Here is a 19,384-nt window from a genome sequence, read left to right as displayed (position 1 = left end):
TACCAGTGCCTCTCACTGAACAATCTATATGAATGGCTGAGTAAGTTGTTTTGCTTAAAGGCAGGAATTTGCCCAGCTTGCACAGATGTTTGCAGCAAACAAAAGAGTTAGTGCAAACAGTCAGATCATCAGGTGATACAATAATGCAGCTGAGGAAGCCTTGTGGGAAAGGGCCACCAGGCTCTTAAGAATTCTGTCTGAGAAATTAGGGAGGTTGATGGAATGCATTTTAAAAAGCAATTCAATCAAAACAATCTGCGGTGGTTTCATTGGGTGCCATAAACGTGTCTGTGGAAAGAAGTACTTGATATTTGTTCTCTTTGCCTAGAATGCATGCCTATGAAGCCTGTCCTTTGTTCTATAACATACATACAGCTTTTTGGAAAGAGCTCTTTTGGAAAGAGCTCTTTTAAAAGGATAGTTATTTTAGTGGGTCACTCTTGTTCTGCCAGGGGGATGGGGACTTTACAAATATTTTGATTTTTGCCATAATCACTATTAACCACATGGAATCAGAATGCCTCAAACCCATAGTAAATGAAGGCCGTAAGACCAAATGTGTGGTATCTTCTTGTTGTTGTGCCATATCCATTATCGGACGTTGGCAATCATGTTTTTATCAGCAGCCGCACAAAAAAGTGCTGCTGAGTTTTGTCCAAACCAATCCCTTAGATTTTGAAGCCACGATGTTCTTCTTCTGCCTGGACCTCGTTTGCCTCCAATCTTTCCCTGGAGGATTAAATGGAGTATGCTGTATTTTTCTGGATGTCGCATCACATGTCCAAAATATTCTAATTTTCATTTTTTAATTGTTTTGATGATTTCCCTTGGCTTTCCCAGGCGGCTTATCACCTCATTTCTGATCTTGTCAACCCAGCTTATACGTAACAGCCGCCTGTAAATCCACATTTCAAATGCTTCTAGTCTCTTCAGGTGGCCTTCTGTCAGAGACCAACTCTCTACTCCATAGAGCAGGATAGAAAATATATAGCATCTGACAAGCCTGACAAGCTTATTAGATTATTATTATTATTATTATTGTTGTTGTTGTTGTTATTATATGGTATAGGAACCATCTAATTCCTAACAAAAAAAAGCATCAACAAAATTGGATCAGAATTTAGAAATGTCAGCTGTAACAAACTTTGCATACCTCCCCGAAGACAGGGTGAAGAGTCAGACTTGGAATGAGTAGCATGGCCATTCACAGATGTCTATATACTGGGCAGTGTACTTCTTGACTGACACATTTAGGGCTGACAGCCTACTATAAAAGGAGTGCTTCAAAGAACAGAAAGCTGGCAGAGGTCGATATTTGTCTCTGTACCATTGTTCATCTCCATCTAGTTCCTAACGCACAATAACTAACCATGGATGATATTTACAAGGCAGCAGTAAGTAACTTTTCACACTCTGTTGTATTAAATCTCAGGCAGATTCTGAATAATAATAATTGGTATTGTAAGGAAAATGTTTTAATAAAGAGCATTCAATCAGACCCCATAAATGTTTTACTTATTATGATATTCATTAATGCTAAAACCAATAATTTAGAATGTACTTTTTTAAATTTGATGCAGAGCATTTTTATATATCCTAAGTTCCTTAGATATCGCAAGATGGTTTTGATGAAGTCCTAGTGGCTTGTATTTTCTGTGGAAATTCAAAAATCTACTGAAGCCCAATTCTAACTAAAGCTAAAAGTAATTTAAAGCTCATGGCTTTGACTGATTTTAACGTAATTGTTTGCTGCATAGGATTACTCTGTTAATATAAATGCAAATCTTTTTATTTTTATACCCAAAGTATTTTGCAGAAAATGGCATCGCTTCCTATCATTTTGGCTTTTTTATGACTGTGCATTTTTCCAGATTTCTGTCTGACAAACTCAAAAATTAGTTACACGTGAAGATACATTTTACAAATTCTAGCGATATATATGCATGTATACGCTTTTCATGCTTCATGAAAAATGAGTCACCAGAATCCTGGCTGCTTAAAACTCTTCAGGAGATTTAGACCACTTAAGAGTTTAACTAACATTTATACTGGTAAGTAAAAGAAATAATTGGAGATGTAATGACGATAATAGAAATATCCTCATTAATTCCACTTTAAATGGAAGTAACAGGATAGATGCACTTCTTAAGAAACACTAATAAGACCAATGGGAGAAGGGCAGTTCCTGCCTTGAGCTCATCCTGATGAGTGCTCAGCTCCCCCGTGTAGCTTTAAACAGCTGCTGTGTGTTGTAAATAATTCTCCACAGGAAAAGAATAGTTCATGATTGGACAGTTTAAAATAAAGATTCCTTTTTAATATTTATTTTTTAAATATACAAGACTATCTTTTAGCTTGTCAGTATCCTCTTGATTCAGAATGCTTTGCCTATATTGAAGAAAGAACTGGAATTTACAAATTACTAGGACTCAGCTCTAAGTTATTAAATTATTGTGTCCGTCTTTCAAGAAGAGAAGTCAGCTGAAATATTTGAGGAAATGTATTATTAGTAATACGCATTTCAATTTTAAATGTTTTCTATAATAAAGTACTTTGTTATTTCTTACTTTCTTCTAAAATCTTTGGCATTCTCATATAATAGAATAAGAAGAGTATTTTCTTGTTTTTTTAGCAGTGTTTTTCAGAAGCTAACTTCTTAATTTCCCAATTTTGGACTCCTGAGGAGCACAAACCTCCCTTAGCTTGACTCTAGAGTGAAATTGCCTTAAATTATTTATTATGTATCAATGGTATCCCACTCTCTTGTACCCATTTGATTTTCACAATTATGAAGATTGATCAAAGTTGAGAGATGTGATTTGTCAAAATCCACCTGGCATGCCTTACAATTGTGTGCAAATGTGAACCCAGTATCTTTTGCCTGAGTCTCTTGTCATGGCACTACATGAAGTGTGTCATATCTGAAGAGGTCACCCAGAAATGAAAGGAGACGTTCTTCCTGCATTTATTATAAATGTGTGATAGCTCTAAATGTGTTTTCATTTGAAAAAACATTTATACAGACCTATGAAATTCAATGAATTTATCACTTTCCCACTCATCTCTTATGCAGAGATAAGTTTAGAATGGCTTCCAGATGCTTCTAAACCATACAACTTTGCCAGAGACATGTTACTAGATTAACGTCTCCTGTGATAAATGCCAACGTCAGTCAGCTTCTGGGAACAATCAGAAGTGTTATCTCTCTTTTTTAGCACCTAAGCCACTAAGGCATAAAAATAGCCAGCTTGCCAAAATAGTCCAAGTATGTGGGCTGCACAGCAGAGAGGCATTTGCTGTCTTCAGACTTTTCAGCTATCCTGGGCTGTTGAGGAGAGAGAGAGGGGGGTTATTTTGGCCATTACAATGAAGGAACAATCACAGCTGCTCCAGTTCCATCACAGTGGCTTAAATAAATAGGTTCAGTTTTCACTATGAAATTTTGAAGAGGCATCTTGCTTTTGTTATCTCAGCAGTGTAGGCTATACTCTGCCTGCTGGTGCTGCCACTCCTCCTCCATCATTCATTTTGTCAGGTCTCCCCTTTAAATCAATTAGGTGTTTCAGATAAAAGCAGGTGGCAATGGATTGGTGCATAAGTGAAAACAATTTAAGAGAACTTGTTCTTCATGAGAGCCTTAAAGAGGAGGAGACGGAGCTAAATAAGCACAGAATGCTCTTATCAGTATTTGAAACAAAGACCTCTCTGGAAAGTTTCTGTAATCATTCATGAGGGAAATGGTTGACTACTCTATTTTCATATGTCTAGGTCTTTGTAGGTTAAAATTAGCTGAATTGTATTCAGGAATGAGTACCTAGTACAGGTGATATCCAAAGCTCTGAACTCTATTCCCATAAAACATGTAGTGTAGTATCGTGAATTAATGGACATTTCTAAGTAAGCATCTTGAGCATTACAGTAATCAAAAGAAAATGTGACAAAGGCACATATTTTTAAAGTTAGGTGAAAGGTTTCTAAATGAGCTTCTATAGTGCAGCATCCTTAACTGGAGAAGTGAATCTCTGATAACAGCTATGGCCTGTAAAACTAGGGTTCATATCAAGGTTGAAGCTTTGGAAGAAATCAGCTCCTTCACATTCCAGCCAAAATGCTACTGATTATATATTCTGTCTTGTACAGTCTGTTCAAGCACTTATATGGGCTATCTCTCACTTTTTCCAGGTTTTTTTATAGAGAGAATAAAATAATTAGGTGTCTGAATTCAAACTTTGGACAACTTCTACAATTCATTTGAGATAGATGTTAAAAACAAAGGCTGCCCATGCACACTTTGAAAATTATTTGGAGGTTCTTCAGTTCTTATACCAGCATGACCAGGGCAGCTGCCTGCTGTTCATTAAAGCATGCACGATTTTTATTTTTTTAGGCTTCTATAGAAACCTAGCAAAAGAAATACCCTTTATAAGAGTCACATTAAAGACACACTTTAATGATTTAACTCAGTGAAACAGGAGCAAAATCTTTTTTCATGTTTTGGTAAGATCTGAAGCAATTCTTCCAAATCATCTTCAAAGCATGAAGAGCCCTGTTGAAAATATTGGGAACAGGATAATAACTAGAGAAGTCCCAGATACCAAAACTAATGGGATTAAATAAAAGCCCCAGCATGTTCTCTTAAAAATGTATTTCCAGAAAGACTGCAGAACTCACAAAATAGTGTTTCTAATGCTTAACTCAAAAAGATCTTGTAATTTATAGTTGTTAGTAAGAATCTCTTTGAAGGCAATAGTATCAACAATAATACATTCCAAACAGGAATTGACAGTCAAATGCATTCCAGCCCAGTGGTCAAGTGAGACCAAAATGGGTTTAGAAAATCGATAGTATCTTGGCAAACCTGGAACTGAGACATAACCATTCATGTCAACAACATCTTGCCCCAATTTGGTTAGTAAGAAGATGGGAAATCTTTCACTCTGTATAACAACGGTTTCCATCACGTGATAGTATAATAAGAATTATAATTTAATTTAAGAATTAGAAGGGTGTTTTAAAACGCATAGTTAGGAATTAAATCACAGGCAGAAAATATGTATACATTTCTATACTTGACCTTTTACTACTATCCTTCCAGGATTTGCTTCATCCTGCCTGATAATATGCTGGATATCTGATTTGCAGTTCTGTCCATTTTACAGGCAGGTTTTTCAGAACCAAGTGCTTCAGCATTTTGCTCAAGAGATAAATTTGTTATCCATCTATCAATACCTAATTTTGAGCTAGCCGGGTTGGATGGAATCTTTCTAAGTTGTTTCCCTGATAAGAAGGGGATACAAGATAGAATCTGAGTCAACTTTTCCTTCCTTGGACAGACTTCCTATATACTGTGATAAAACGGAATTCCTGCCTATTTTAACTGGCTTATACAAATTTAGTAGCTGAAAACAGCCATTTTGCATTTCTTCATGTAATTTCATTTAACATTATTTTCATATGAATACACTGTTATTCTCCTGTAGTGTTATTGTTAATTATTTAGTTAAAAGTAAGCCTGTATGGTCAGACCTGGGTAGATTTTGAACTGTTGTATTTCCTTCTGTGCTATTGCCCTTGGGCTTCTCCATCAACATTTTGAAGACTAATTTATCTGCTAAAATGTTTGTCTGTATATCTGTATGTTACTAGTTCAGGGCAGCTGACATAAAGCACACATTGGCAAAGTAGTGAGTTGGTATGCCAATCAGAGCTTTTCCCTACTTGATAATTAGGGCTGCAGTCCTATATACCCTCCTATCTGGATTAAATTCCACTAAACTCAATGGCACATAGCATTGCACTGGAAGTATCTCACTACTGTGTTGATTCAGAAGTTATGTCTCTGACAGGGGAATGCCATCCTATAATAAAGCTGGACAACTAAACTTGATTGCAGAGAGAAGGGATGTGCATAACAGATTTATATTTGCAGTCTAATTTGTTGGTTTAAGAATACTGTAGTTAAATGACAGTATCTGTATATTTTCACTCCCTTTTAATTTTATATATGTGTTCAAGGAAAAACCACTAATGTTTTAATCATTGTAATCAGCTGTATGAATTGCAGCTATTTGTTTGTTGAGTGGTTCGGCCTCCAAGTTGTTCTATATGGAACCTCATTTACAAAATTTTATGGAGTGTCCATGTGATATTGTTTCCAATTTGGGACCCTTGAATACTATCTCATCTTTTCCTCATTCCTACTTTTTTTTTCTCACCAAAGACACTTCACTTGGAGAAGGAAGAGAGGAAAGCCTTGTCATCACAATAGTAATGGGGGACTTTAATTACCCTGAAGTCAACTGGGAGACAAACTCTGCACCAAGTGGAAGATCAAACAGATTCCTGACAAAGCTAGCAGACAACTTTGTCTCCCAAAAAGTAGAGAAGGGAACTAGGGGATCAGCCATATTGGGCCTAATTCTCACTAACAGAGATGAAATGATAGAAGGTGTTGAAGCCACAGGAACTTTGGGGGGGGAGTGATCGTGCAATATTGGAATTCAACATTATGCAAGCACAGGTAATAGAACACAGTCAAACTAGAGTCTTGGGCTTTAAGAGAGCTAATTTCAATAAACTTAGAGAGAGCTTGGGAAGGATTCCATGGATGAGAATCCTCAAGGGGAAAACAACTCAAGAAGCTTGGGAAATTTTGAAAAGTGAGATTATAAAAGCCCAGTCTAGCACAATACCAACAAAGAAGAAAAATAATAGCTCTCAAAAGAAACCAGCATGGCTGCATAAAGAACTCTCTGATAAATTGAAAGACAAAAAGGACAAGTATAAAAAGTGGAAAGAGGGCCACATAACTAAGGCAGAATATCAGCAAATAGCAAAGATGAAGTGAGAAAAGCTAAGGCTCAAAATGAACTAAGGCTTGTGGCAAAAGTAAAAAATAACAACAAAGAAAGCTTTCAACATGTAAAAAACAAGAAAAAAATAAGGAAATGATTGGTCCATTAGTGGGAGAAAGTGGCAAGAAGGTGACAAGTAACAGGGAGAAAGCAGAACTACTTAATTTGTTTTTTGCATCTGTCTTTACACAAAGGGAAAAAACAGACCAACCTACCAAAAATAGTGCCATAAAAACAGAATAGAAACGCAAGTTAATATAGACAAGAAAACGGTAAGTGAGCACCTGTCCACCCTAGATAAGTTCAAATCACCATGACCAGATGGATTACACCCCAAGGTTCTGAAGGAACTGGCAGATGTGATCTCAGAACCACTGAACTATATCTTTCAAAGATCCTGGAGCACTGAGAAACTACCAGAGGACTGGAAAAGAGCTGATGTAGTTCCCATCTTCAAAAAAGGGGAAAAATGGATCCAGGAAACTATAGACCTATTAGCCTGACCTCAATACCTGGGAAGATTCTGGAAAAGTTAATCAAGCAACAAATCAGTGAACACCTAGAGGCAAACAAAGTCATAACCAAAAGCCAACATGGGTTTGTCAAAAACAGATCGTGCCAGACAAATTTTATTGCATTCTTTGACCAGGTGACAAAATTAGTGGACCAGAGGAATGCTGTGGATATAATTTACTTGGACTTCAGTAAGGCATTTGATAAAGTAGACCACAACCTACTACTTGATAAGATAGAAAAATGTGGATTAGACAGCATCACCACCAGATGGATTCGTAGCTGGCTGACTGGCCGTACTCAGTGTGTGGTCCTCAATGGATCTGCATCTACATGGAGGGAAGTGTGTAGTGGGGTGCCCCAAGGCTCTGTTCTGGGCCCAGTGCTCTTCAACATCTTCATCAATGATTTGGATGAGGGGACAGTGGTGGGATTCAGCCAGTCCGTACCATTCAGCAGAACCGGTAGCTAATTTTTTGTTTCCCAGGCCCAGAATGGACTTCCGGAAGCGGCATCCATACAGAGAACTGGTTGTTCACATATTTGAATCCCACCACTCTAAGGGGATAGATGGGGAACGGATCAAATTTGCAGACGACACCAAGCTGACAGCAATAGCCAACACTCCAGAAGATAGGGTTAAGATACAGAAGGATCTTGACAGACTTGAACATTGGATGCTATCTAACAAAATGAAATTAAATGATGAAAAAAGTAAGGTTCCACATTTAGGCAAGAAAAAACAAATGCACAGGTATAGTATAGGTGGTATCTTGCTCAATAGTAATAACTGTGAGAGGAATCTCGGACTCCTAGTTGACAATCATTTAAATATAAGCCAGCAGTGTGCTGCAGCTGCCAAAAAAGCCAACACAGTGCTAGGCTGCATTAACAGAGGGATAGAATCAAGATCACATGAAGTATTAATACCACTTTACAATGCTTTGGTAAGGCCACACTTGGAATACTGCATCCAGTTTTGGTCACCACGATGTAAAAAAAAAAGTTGAGACTCTAGAAAGAATACAGAGAAGAGCAACAAAGATGATTAGGGGACTGGAGGCTAAAACATATGAGGAACAGTTGCTGGAATTGGGTATGTCTACTTTAATGAAGAGAAGGATGAGGGGTGACATGAGAGCAGTGTTCCAATATCTCAGGGGTTGCCACAAAGAAGAGGGAATCAAGCTATTCTCCAAAGTACCTGAAGGCAGGACAAGAAGCAATGGATGGAAATTAACCAAAGAGAGACGCAACCTAGACAGTTAAAACAATCAGTGGAACAACCTGCCTCCAGAAGCTGTGAATGCTCCAACACTGGAAGATTTTAAGAAGAGACTGGACAGCCATTTGTCTGAAATGGTATAGGGATTTCTGCCTGAGCAGGGGGTTGGACTAGATGACCTCTAAAGTCCCTTCCAACTGATGATGATGCAGGAGCTCTTCTTTGGAAGCAGCTGGGGAAATTAAGCAGGGGTATTAAATTAGACCACAGCCAATTCCAACTAAAATTTATCAAGATAGCTGCAATCTATTGGACATATTCTGACAAACTTCTCAATTCAGGATTTGCTCGAGATAAGCTCATAGGACATATATCCCCGTATGGTAATTATGGAGAGTAAGATTTCAGTGAATAGAACATGTTTCTGAGATGAAGTTAATAGGTGTCTTCAGGGCTTTTTTTGTCATAGAACGCCCAGAACGAAGTTCCGGCACCTTTTTTGGATGGAACCTTGTAGGGTAGGCAAGGCGGGTTGTATGACGTGTGTGAGTTCTGGCACCTTTTTTTTTTTTTTTACAAAAAAAGCACTGGGTGTCTTACAGCAATGAAACTCAAGGACAAATGACAAATAACAATTAGGATTATATACTAATACTATGACAGTATTAGTATTATAATATGTTCATTATATAATATAACATGTAATTTTTATTTTGCTCTAAAGATAAGACAAATTATTAATTGAAATAATTAATATAAATGAGTCACAAAAAATTAAAATAGTCTAAAACCCAGATTTACTTCAATTTTTCTATGAGCACAGCTACTTCTGATATAGTTTATAGATAGAAGTTACCATTTGAAATTCAATTTTAGCTGTATTTCACTCTAAAATCAACTGGAAGATGGTTGTCTGCAATCTTTTATTACATAATCACTTCATCAAAAGTCAATGATTTGGGTATATTCAATTGGATTTACAAATTGATGAGTACTATTTAGTTTCCCTACTGTACTTTCCAAACTAAGCTGTGTCAACATACTGTGGTTATTTAATACAATTTTCTTCAGTGTTTCAAATTCTACCACAAAGCTTCTACCCTACTGAATTCAACATTTAATAAACATATTCTATGATTCATAATTTAATTTCATGAAAGATGTTTGTCAAATCCATACTTAAAGTTTGATATAATTGTAATCTGTACATTAATATGTATTGCTACAAAGTGTGCATTTTTGTATGTCTGTTTTATTGTTTTGAGCTATACTCTAGAGATTAAATGATTACAGTACACAGCTCATCAGTGTGAGAATTGCTAAATATGTAAACAAACATTCATCAATGGAATCTTTATTTTAATAGGTTGAGCAGTTGACAGATGAACAAAAAAATGGTAAGTATATAAACTTCATTTTTCCAAATACCTCTCAAAGAGTCTACCTTTAACTGAACAGAAATCTTGAGGATCATTAAAAAAGAGCCATCACCAATGAAAATCAATTTTCAAAATGAATGTGCTCATTTTAAGAAATACATTCTGATTATTTTTTAAAAAAATTACAGATTTATGCAAGAATAGCTTCCATAAAAGTTCATAAAATATAGAAAACCCAATAGAAACAATACATTTTATTGTTATGTATCAGGTCAAATCACTCAAATCTATTTCAGTATATTATTCAATGCCATGAATAAACTATGAAAAAGGAAGAAAATGCTTTATGTGTATTAAACGTCAGCTTGGCAACCGATCAGAAGCTTAAACTAAGGCTATCTGATAGTTTTTAAGACTGAGGGACCTAAAAACAGCACTCAGCTGTCCCACTCTGCCTCCAAGTCATTTATTCTTACTGCATCATAATCTGATGTTCTCCATTCATTTTTTTCTATGTAAAAATAAATGGCCTAGTAAACATAAAAGGGTGGTGATCCTAAAATATTAACATAGTTCTTGAGATTGTGTTTTAACTGGGTTATTTTACTCTCACATTGATTCACCCAAACCATTTCAATATAGTTCATGAACTGTATTATAAGGAAGAAATTAATTGCCTTAATTGTAGTTTCCATCGGAAATCATTATAAGTCCCTACATTGTGCCTGAGTCAATTTGCTTCTGAAAGTGAAGGGGGGTATGCAGTGCTTCTGAGGAATGAGATCCAATCTGTATTATTGAGAGGAAAAAGTTTGTATTAGCAGATTAGAGTAAAAAATATCAATTAATTTTCAACATATCCATACAGTATGTTTTGTTACAAAGTTTCATAGATCTCGTTGATTAGTAAATTCCATTAGATCTCCAGTTTAGTTGATCCCATTTATGCCTGAGAGAGAATCAGTCTGGTATTATATGAGACAAAGACTAGAATATTACTGAGTTGAACCCTGCCCCATTTGTACCCATCATAGCACAAGCATGTGTAAGCAATATCTTTTTCTGCAGTTCCGTAACTCATCCCTAGCCTGTGGGTGAGACAGCCCTAAATCAGCTGTACTTGGGAAAATGATTTACCCCTTAAAGTAGTTCAGGGGTAGGCAACCTTGGCTCTTTTATGACTCGTGGATGTCAACTCCCAGAATTCCTGAGCCAGCTGGCTCAGGAATTCTGGGAGTTGAAGTCCACGAGTCATAAAAGAGCCAAGGTTGCCTACCCCTGAACTAGGACATCTAATAATGGCTGCAAGGAATGTACAATCTGACATGCTTTCCCACTCATTCCCACTGGTGGTGAGGTCAGATGCTCGAGCACTTGTTGGCCATTTCAGGCCGATACAAGCATATTCCCCTTTCTCTGCCTCCACTGCTTTTCTCTCCAAAAATGTAGGCACAATTTGACCTGTAAAACATCTACAAGAAGCATGGGGGGAGGGACTGTTTTTCTGTTTTGGCATGGTATTTTTTTATAACTGGGGGGGGGGGCGGTGCATAAAGGCCACCAGAGGGTTATACTTCAATAGGAACTTCTGCTGGTTGTGAAATGCTGCCATGGGGCCACCATTGTGGACAAGAGATTTGCTTTGTTTTAGAATTGTACACCAGTGCCAGAGATGCACTCTCTTGCTTTGCTACATTTATTTAGCTGATTTCTAAGACTGCCTAATTGCAAAATGTTCCTAGCCTCTGAACTGGAGGAAATCAGCCTTTGCATTTATTTTATTTTATTTTATTTTTGTATGTCAGTCTAACTATATGGGTTTGTAGGTGTGGGAGAGAGTGATTTCACTTTTCTCTCCTTCCCGTTCATTTCCCAGTTTTAAATCTTTATCAAGAGAAAGAGCACTGAAACTCACAATTACCAGTCCTCTCTCTTTTTTTTGCATCTCTGTCATGATGCCTGGATGTTTTCCCCCGGACTGGTGACATTTAAAAGTTAAACAAGGCTGGAGAAATCAAACAGTTGCTTTGCTTAGCATGCCTTGCAAGTGCATAGTCACTTTACCACAATTTAGTAAAGGATTAGAATAGATACATTCAAGGCACAGTAGGAATCAACAATGCTCAAGATTTGCTCTTGAGGTATCACACTCTTAAATTAATTAGTTTTGCTTCTCTCTCTCCAGAATTTAAAGCTGCTTTTGATATATTTGTCCTGGGTGCAGAGGATGGATGTATCAGCACAAAGGAATTGGGGAAGGTAATGCGCATGCTGGGACAGAATCCTACCCCTGAGGAGTTACAGGAAATGATTGATGAAGTAGATGAAGATGGTGAGCAATTTCTGCTGGGTGTTTGTACAGTATAAGGCCTTAAGTTTAGATTTGCTGTATCGTGTTTTGAAATCTAACTTAATATGGGAAATAGTTCAAACAGAGGGGAAGTTAACTTGGTGCTCTATTTTTCCTTGACAGGCAGCGGTACAGTAGATTTTGATGAATTCTTAGTTATGATGGTCCGGTGTATGAAAGATGACAGCAAAGGAAAATCAGAAGACGAACTTTCAGATCTCTTCAGAATGTTTGATAAGTAAGTGGTTCTATTAGCATATGCCAGCATCCAAGAGAGTACAGTAATCAAGTTGAATCTTCATGAGTTTCATACTGATAACACAAGTAAGACTGAAAACCTCACTGTCGTGACTGAATTACATATATAGATACTTCTTGTTTAGCAACCACAATTGGGACTGGAAATTTAGTCATTAAGTGAAGCAGTCACTACATGAAACCATGATTGTGCTTACATGATTTCAGCTTTCTTTTGCTTTACACACCTACTAAAGTTTTAAATAACAAGGATTGGTCATAAAATTACTCTTTCATCACCATCATAACTGAACAGTTGCTAAATGAGACGGGTGCTAAGTGAAAAACTACTCTATTTAATTTCTGATATAAAATTAAAGCTGTTTAACACATGTTTATTAGTAGTTATGAAATCAGCTTGATCTTTACATAGAAAAGAATTCTTTTGTAATATAATGCTTCTTGTCTTCACTGTTTCACTTTTTTCATTTATAATTATTCAAGGATGGATTAATAATGTTAACCATAAAAAATAAAATTTATTCCTGAAGGCTAAATGCCAATGATGGAAATCAGGACTGAAGTGCACTATGGACAGGATTTGTTTCAGAAGTGGGTAAAACCATTCATTCTGTCTCCTCTCCCTTTTTTCTAGCCTTCTTTCTTTCTAGAATGGTTCTCCCTAATGTATTTTGTGACACACAAACTTTCACACATCAGCCAGGCAGGCAGGAAGGGATAACGGCCTGTTACCAAAAAAAACTACTTGACTGGAGGGCAACACAATCTGCAGTTTTCTTTGCCTCCTTGAAATCTGTTTCAATGAAGATGAACAATTCATGTGCAGAAGTGGCTAATTTCTACCAAACCATGGAAAAGAAAAACATTTTATTAGAATGTGATTCTTTTCATACACGAATGAACAGAAATCTCTTCAGTCTGCGTTCAGTCCTATTCTTGAGATAGAATCATCCTTTGGCCTGCTAAATGTTCACCTGTGAGAGGAAGACAAAGGTGCATATTTGGGTTGATATTGCTTGATCTCCCAATAGTTTTCAATATTGTCAACCCTGATATTCTCCTGTAGTTACATTAATTCCACTGCTATTTGCAGGACAGTCTCAGAGAGTAAAGTGGGTGATTCTGCCTCTGACAACTCCTTTTTTTTGTCTCTGGAGCCATTTAACATTCATAAGATCTGCTTTGGAATGGTCTGATTGGAAATAAAGTACCATCACTATATGAATCAGATCAATTTTTCCATATCCAGTTCAGAGGAGAAAAGGCATCTGAAACCAGTGATGGAGTGTTTAGGACAATAAACTGACTGGATCTTGAAAAGATGCAGAAGGGGATCTTACAGACAGTTTGTCCCTGGAAATAGAAATCAGAGAATCTTCCCAATTTAAATGGGACTATGTTCCCTTAGAAAGACTGTATTTGTGGAGTCTCCTAAAATCACCACTGCTCTTGAAGACTCAAGTAACCTCTATGGCCAGGATTGGCAGTTCAGTTGATATACCAACTTTGTTCTTTCCTAATTGTATATGTATATGGCTATTTATGTGCGGGTAACCACATAATTCAGTTACTATAATCTCCCCTGTGGTCAATCTGGAAGCTCCAATTAGTTCAGAATTATAGTTGCCAGGTTGCTGAGTCAAGCATATATTCCACCTTTGTTCAAGTAGCTGCAGAGGCTGCCAGGCATCAGTCAACCTTATTGTAAGTTTCATTTTTAACATCTAAGGCACTGAACAATTTGGGGGGAGGTTATCTGATAGATTGCCTTTATCTTTATAGAACTGATTAATCACTAGAAGTTCCTGCAGAATATGCAGTATTTTCCCCCCTTCCTCGTGGGTAGGCCTTCTCCGTATTAACAACTGCATTCTAGAACTCTCTCTCTCCCTGTCAGCCTTCAGAGGTAGTCCTGACAGGAATCACACCCAAATAAACTCATTCTATTTTATTGTAAGGTTACATCAACAGAATCTTGACAGCCTGAAAATACATTCCTCCCTGCCTCAGCTTTACAATCCAAGAAACTAGGGAGGGTCCTTTCTAAAACATTTGCCACACTCACATGCTTTCTGCAGGCTAAGCTGCCTCTTACCTGACCCTTGCTCTGGCTGCATCTCTTTTCCCTGTCTCCCAAGGTCATTCCCACATAACCTTACACACCCTTGAAATTTGTGAGGCATCTACTATAAGATTTCTGTAATGATCATTCTTTCACACTGGCTTCCTTGATGTAAATTTTAATGATGAGAAGTCTGTTTTGTTTTCCATCTCAGTATCTCTGGGAAGAGCCTCTGACAATTCAGATGTCATTATCAAGAAATTTGTGTTCCCCAAAATATAATCCCATAGATCAGGCATGTCAAACTCGTGACGTCATGTGACATCGCGCAATGTATCGGGCCGGTTTTGCCATTGCCGGCAATGGGGTGGGCGCGGCTTCCACGTGACGTGTCCGGCCCGTGGGCCGGCAGTTTGACACCCCTGCCATAGATTATCAAACAAAAAGAAATGAAGGCTGTTACAGTGACCTCGCAGTATTTGAATGGGAAGAATTCACACAAACATTAAATGTGGAATTTGAATTCCATTTAGCCATGGTATCTGGGATGGAAATTCTGCAGGTTGCAGCTCCATTATATCAGGAGAGCTGGAAAAGCTGTTTTAGGAATGTAGTGATGTGTCTATGAAATATCCATTTTTAATACCTCCAGTAAATTGGCCACTTGGGGGTTTTGCCATTCCTTTCCTTGTAAAGTTCAGAACTCTTACAAATCCCCAGGTGATTGTGTCTCTTGAAATGAAAAGGCAAATGGTGACTGGGGCTTCGTTAAGTATGCAAGATGTGTAAAGGAACTGCAGACACCTCACTTTCTGAAAAAATTGTGAAAAGTAACATTTGTAAAAGGGCTTCTGTTCTTTTAGCTTATCCTTTCTTTCACAGAAACGCAGATGGATACATAGATCTGGATGAACTAAAGCTCATGTTACAGGCTACAGGAGAAATCATCACTGAAGATGACATTGAGGAGCTAATGAGGGATGGCGACAAAAATAATGATGGCAAGATTGACTATGATGGTAAGTTATGTTTATACACTGCATAATATTACAGCCAGAAATGCAGTATTATAAAAACAAACTGAGGACAGGAATCACTTCAAAATTTGGAGCTGTATCTTAATCAGTAAAAGAACACCTGCTGGTTAAATGAACAATAAAATTCTCAAAGGTGCTGCCACCTGCCCAAAATAAAAACACATGCTTATGTCCTGTGCTTTCTCCTATTTTTCACTCCCCAATGGTCTATGTTTAATTTATGGGTAAGCTTTTCAATATATGGAATTGGTTTTTTGATGATTATTCCCGAATGAACCCAACTTGGATATGTCAACAGACTTGGGGATCTCATGGAAATGGGAATTTAATAATGTACCATCTAATGCTCTAGCCCTTTGGTCTTTTATAATGTAACATTCATGTTTGAATTGTAGATGATTTTTACATCATTACTGTTTTAATTGTTTTATTGTGTGCCTCTTAGAGTTACATTTTGTGAGATGGGTGGCATATAAATAAATAAATACATTCACACATACACATGTCCTATATTCATCATGAAAAAACCCCAAAGAGTTTATTTCTTGCCAGATCATTGGAATCCATGGCCATACACTGTAAATTTTTTTTTTGAAAGTTTGGCTTGAGAAATAATAAACACAATTTTTCCTAGAAAAAAAAGTATTTAGTCTAAACAAAAGCATCATCCCTACCATATGAATGGGATGAGCCTTGACATAAACAAATTCACCAATCATTGTTGAAAGAAACCCAGGTCCACATTCAGACATGGAAGGCTGCTGAATGGCTTGGATTAAGACCAGTCTTTGAGCCTAAGTGTTATGGGACAAATTGGAGAACAAAATACTGTATTTCTCAATGTGCAGTCTTGGATAGAGGAAGTAGCATGATGAAAGAAAGGGCTGAAAGGAACAATGTGGCAAAGGTCAGGAACATTGCCTCATTTTATGAATATGATCTTTGGTTTCTCTCCTTTTGCAGAATTTCTGGAGTTTATGAAAGGCGTTGAGTAAACATGAGAGTTTTTGAAGGCAGTATCTTTATTTGAACATCTTCCGTGTTGTCTTTTCACATTTCATCAGATCTGCTTCTCTCATTATTTTCATGAAGTTATGTATTGAACATTGTGAAAATCAGGAAAATATGACCCATCTCTTTTTAAGTGCCTCAAATGGTCAATAGACATTGACTGAGCCAGATTATTATGCAGTATAATAATGCCACATGCTATGGCATCATCAAACCTAAAAATGTTCCTTAATTGATGACTAGGTTTGCTGGTTACAATGAAAAATAACACTTTAGTAACTATTGAGATATTTAAGTTATTATCAAATGTTTTCATTTAACATTAGGATATGCTTTTTCCTTTCTGTACCTCTTTGCTTGCCAAGTTAAAATATGTAAAAAACAAATGTATGTACAAAAAAGTTTTATTTCCAAAATGCTAATAAAAATAATTGCAAATGAGTGTGTTTGTTTTGCAGAGATTCCAAAGTCTCCATTTAAAGTGTGATACTTTCTGTAACTTTCCCTTAGCCTGGTGCCATGAAAGGTATTGGACATTAGCTCCATAATTCTCAGATAAGCATCCTTTAATATCATCTCATCTGAAGACCATCAGGTTGTTGAACTAGCAAATACAGCCAGGCTGCAATAATTCTTAAAATGTCCAATAGTCTCTGACAGATAGGGAACTATTTCTAGGAAATCAGTATTTGTTTGTTTATATCAATATATTCACCCATTTTGCTAGCATGTTTCCAGATGATTAACAGAATTAAAACATCAGTACAAAACAAAACAATGATGAAACAAAAACATCTATAACCAAAACAAAAAGCAATTGATCGATTGACTACATTGAGGTCTCACCTAACCTCTTGAGCCTATACCCCAGATCTTAATGATTTTTCAAAAAAATAAATTTGGTCAACTTAACTTCGGGTAGTATCATATTCCAAAGGGCAAGTGCTGTGATAGAAAAGGCACACTTCCTGAGTCCTGCAAAATGACATTGTCTAAAAATAATGGAACCTGGAACATGTCTTTTCTGCTGTTTCTGATGGGACAGGAGAGACCATTGCAGAGGCAGTCAATCCTTCAAATAACAACCCTATGACATGAGGAGCTTTATTAGTGAGCACATATTGGAAAGTCAACGCAGCTCACAAAGCAGAACTGTAATATGGACATCAAGAGACACCCATATTGCTTAGGCTGTTGGTGTCAAGCTCAGGAAATGGAATTCAGGCAGTTCAAATGAGTATAGGTTTATTGTATGCTAATGCTCTCTACAAGAATCTGAACTACTAATGGTCAAAGCAAATTGGTAGTAGATAAGAGTCAACAGGGATTCAAGGTGGGTTGGATTTAGTTCTCTTATGGGTGCGAAAGGACTTGACGCACTTGGTGCATTTGACCTCCTCCCTCAAGCTCAGCCTGGTCACTTCCTACAATTGCTTTCTAGACAAATGCAGCTACCAGATATACTTCAAAGACAACATTTTGTAAAGCAGGTTGCAGTACTGTGCTATAATCCGTTCAGCAGGTGAACCAACATGAGTCACCATACATAGTGCCTCCTGGTCCAGGAAAGGGCATGTCAACCCAACTAGGCAGACCAGACCAGGGAATCAACTCCACAGAAAGACTAGAACTATTTTTATTGAGAGCAGCTATAATAATAGAATCTTGCAAGGGAAGCTGTTGGCAATATTATCTTGTTTCCCAGGACTTGCCTACTCTCTTCAGTTAGGGCCATAGGTTTAGAAGATAAGTTGCTTTGATTGAGGACACTAAGTACCCTTACTGATTATAAAAATCAGCTTCCACAGAATCTAATCATCTAGCTGTGCATGTGTATGCACATGTGCACCTGCTCATTACCAGGTTTAATTCTTGAACTTCTTTCTTTCATCCTTTCATCAAAACAGATTGCTTGCAGCTCATTACTTAGACTGAGCTGCTGATGGCATCTGCACTGTTTTTATATACTGTAATAGACTTGCCTGGGTCCGAGGTTACTTGTTTCCTGTATAGCCTCATTTTACGAATACTAAGCCTTCACCAAGAAGCACATTTATTCACCAGTACCAGAAAAGAAAATTAGTCTCCATTAGTGCTACTCTGTAAGGAGGGATGACTAACAAGGAACCCACCTCTATAATAAGAGCAAGTGTGTCTTTCTAATCATTACCTGAAGGGCTTTCGAAGTGCTACATTCCTCTGCACCAAAAATAAAAATGGGGTACCCATGAAAGCGAAATCTCTTTGTAGTATCATTAAGGCAAGCAGTGCCTTCTCTGAGATATAATAAAATTATGATATTTTCCTCTTTCAACAGATCTTGAAACAAAAGGGAATGATCTATTCTAATTTTTATTTCCAAATAAAATTCTTTGGATCCAATGTAACATATAGTTTTATTACCTGTTGCATCAGGCCTTTGAAAAGAAATACAAGTTTAGATTAAAATTAAGTTTAAGAAACTGAGTAATGATTCTTGGTGTTTATCATTTTTAATGGAAGTTCTATTTTATGCACAATTATACCATCAATAGTTCATTTCACATAATATATTAATTATTGTGGCTGAATCCAGCCATTCTAATTTATATTTGAGCATGCTGTGTGAACTCAACTATTTGAAGGTTATTTAATAAATCATGGTTGAGACATGTTTATATGCACTTTATACAGATATGCAACACTTTCATGTATG

At 37.0% G+C, this 19,384-nt stretch overlaps 1 protein-coding gene across 1 annotated transcript; it reads left to right on the top strand.

Annotated features, from left to right (window-relative positions):
- The first annotated feature begins 1,195 nt into the window (after positions 1 to 1,195).
- TNNC1 (troponin C1, slow skeletal and cardiac type) lies at positions 1,196 to 17,073 on the top strand. Its single transcript, XM_015815866.1, has 6 exons — positions 1,196 to 1,394; positions 9,959 to 9,989; positions 12,157 to 12,303; positions 12,445 to 12,559; positions 15,524 to 15,660; positions 16,642 to 17,073. The coding sequence occupies exons 1-6, from the start codon at positions 1,371 to 1,373 to the stop codon at positions 16,671 to 16,673; spliced, it is 486 nt and encodes a 161-aa protein (XP_015671352.1). The 5' UTR covers positions 1,196 to 1,370; the 3' UTR covers positions 16,674 to 17,073.
- The last annotated feature ends 2,311 nt before the right edge of the window (positions 17,074 to 19,384 follow it).

This window comes from Protobothrops mucrosquamatus, unplaced genomic scaffold (genome assembly GCF_001527695.2).
Source record: "Protobothrops mucrosquamatus isolate PMUCROS unplaced genomic scaffold, P.Mucros_1.0 scaffold380, whole genome shotgun sequence".
Classification (NCBI taxonomy): Eukaryota; Metazoa; Chordata; class Lepidosauria; order Squamata; family Viperidae; genus Protobothrops; species Protobothrops mucrosquamatus.
The sequence above is the reverse complement of the archived record's forward strand: the minus strand, read 5'-3'. Positions and strand labels throughout refer to the sequence as shown.

Excerpts from the sequence above, each read along its gene's own strand:
- TNNC1 (XM_015815866.1), top strand. The coding sequence starts at position 1,371 with ATGGATGATATTTACAAGGCAGCA. Across the intron at positions 1,395-9,958 it reads ATGATATTTACAAGGCAGCA|GTTGAGCAGTTGACAGATGA; the intron begins GTAAGTAACTTT and ends TTATTTTAATAG. Across the intron at positions 12,304-12,444 it reads TGATGAAGTAGATGAAGATG|GCAGCGGTACAGTAGATTTT; the intron begins GTGAGCAATTTC and ends TTTCCTTGACAG.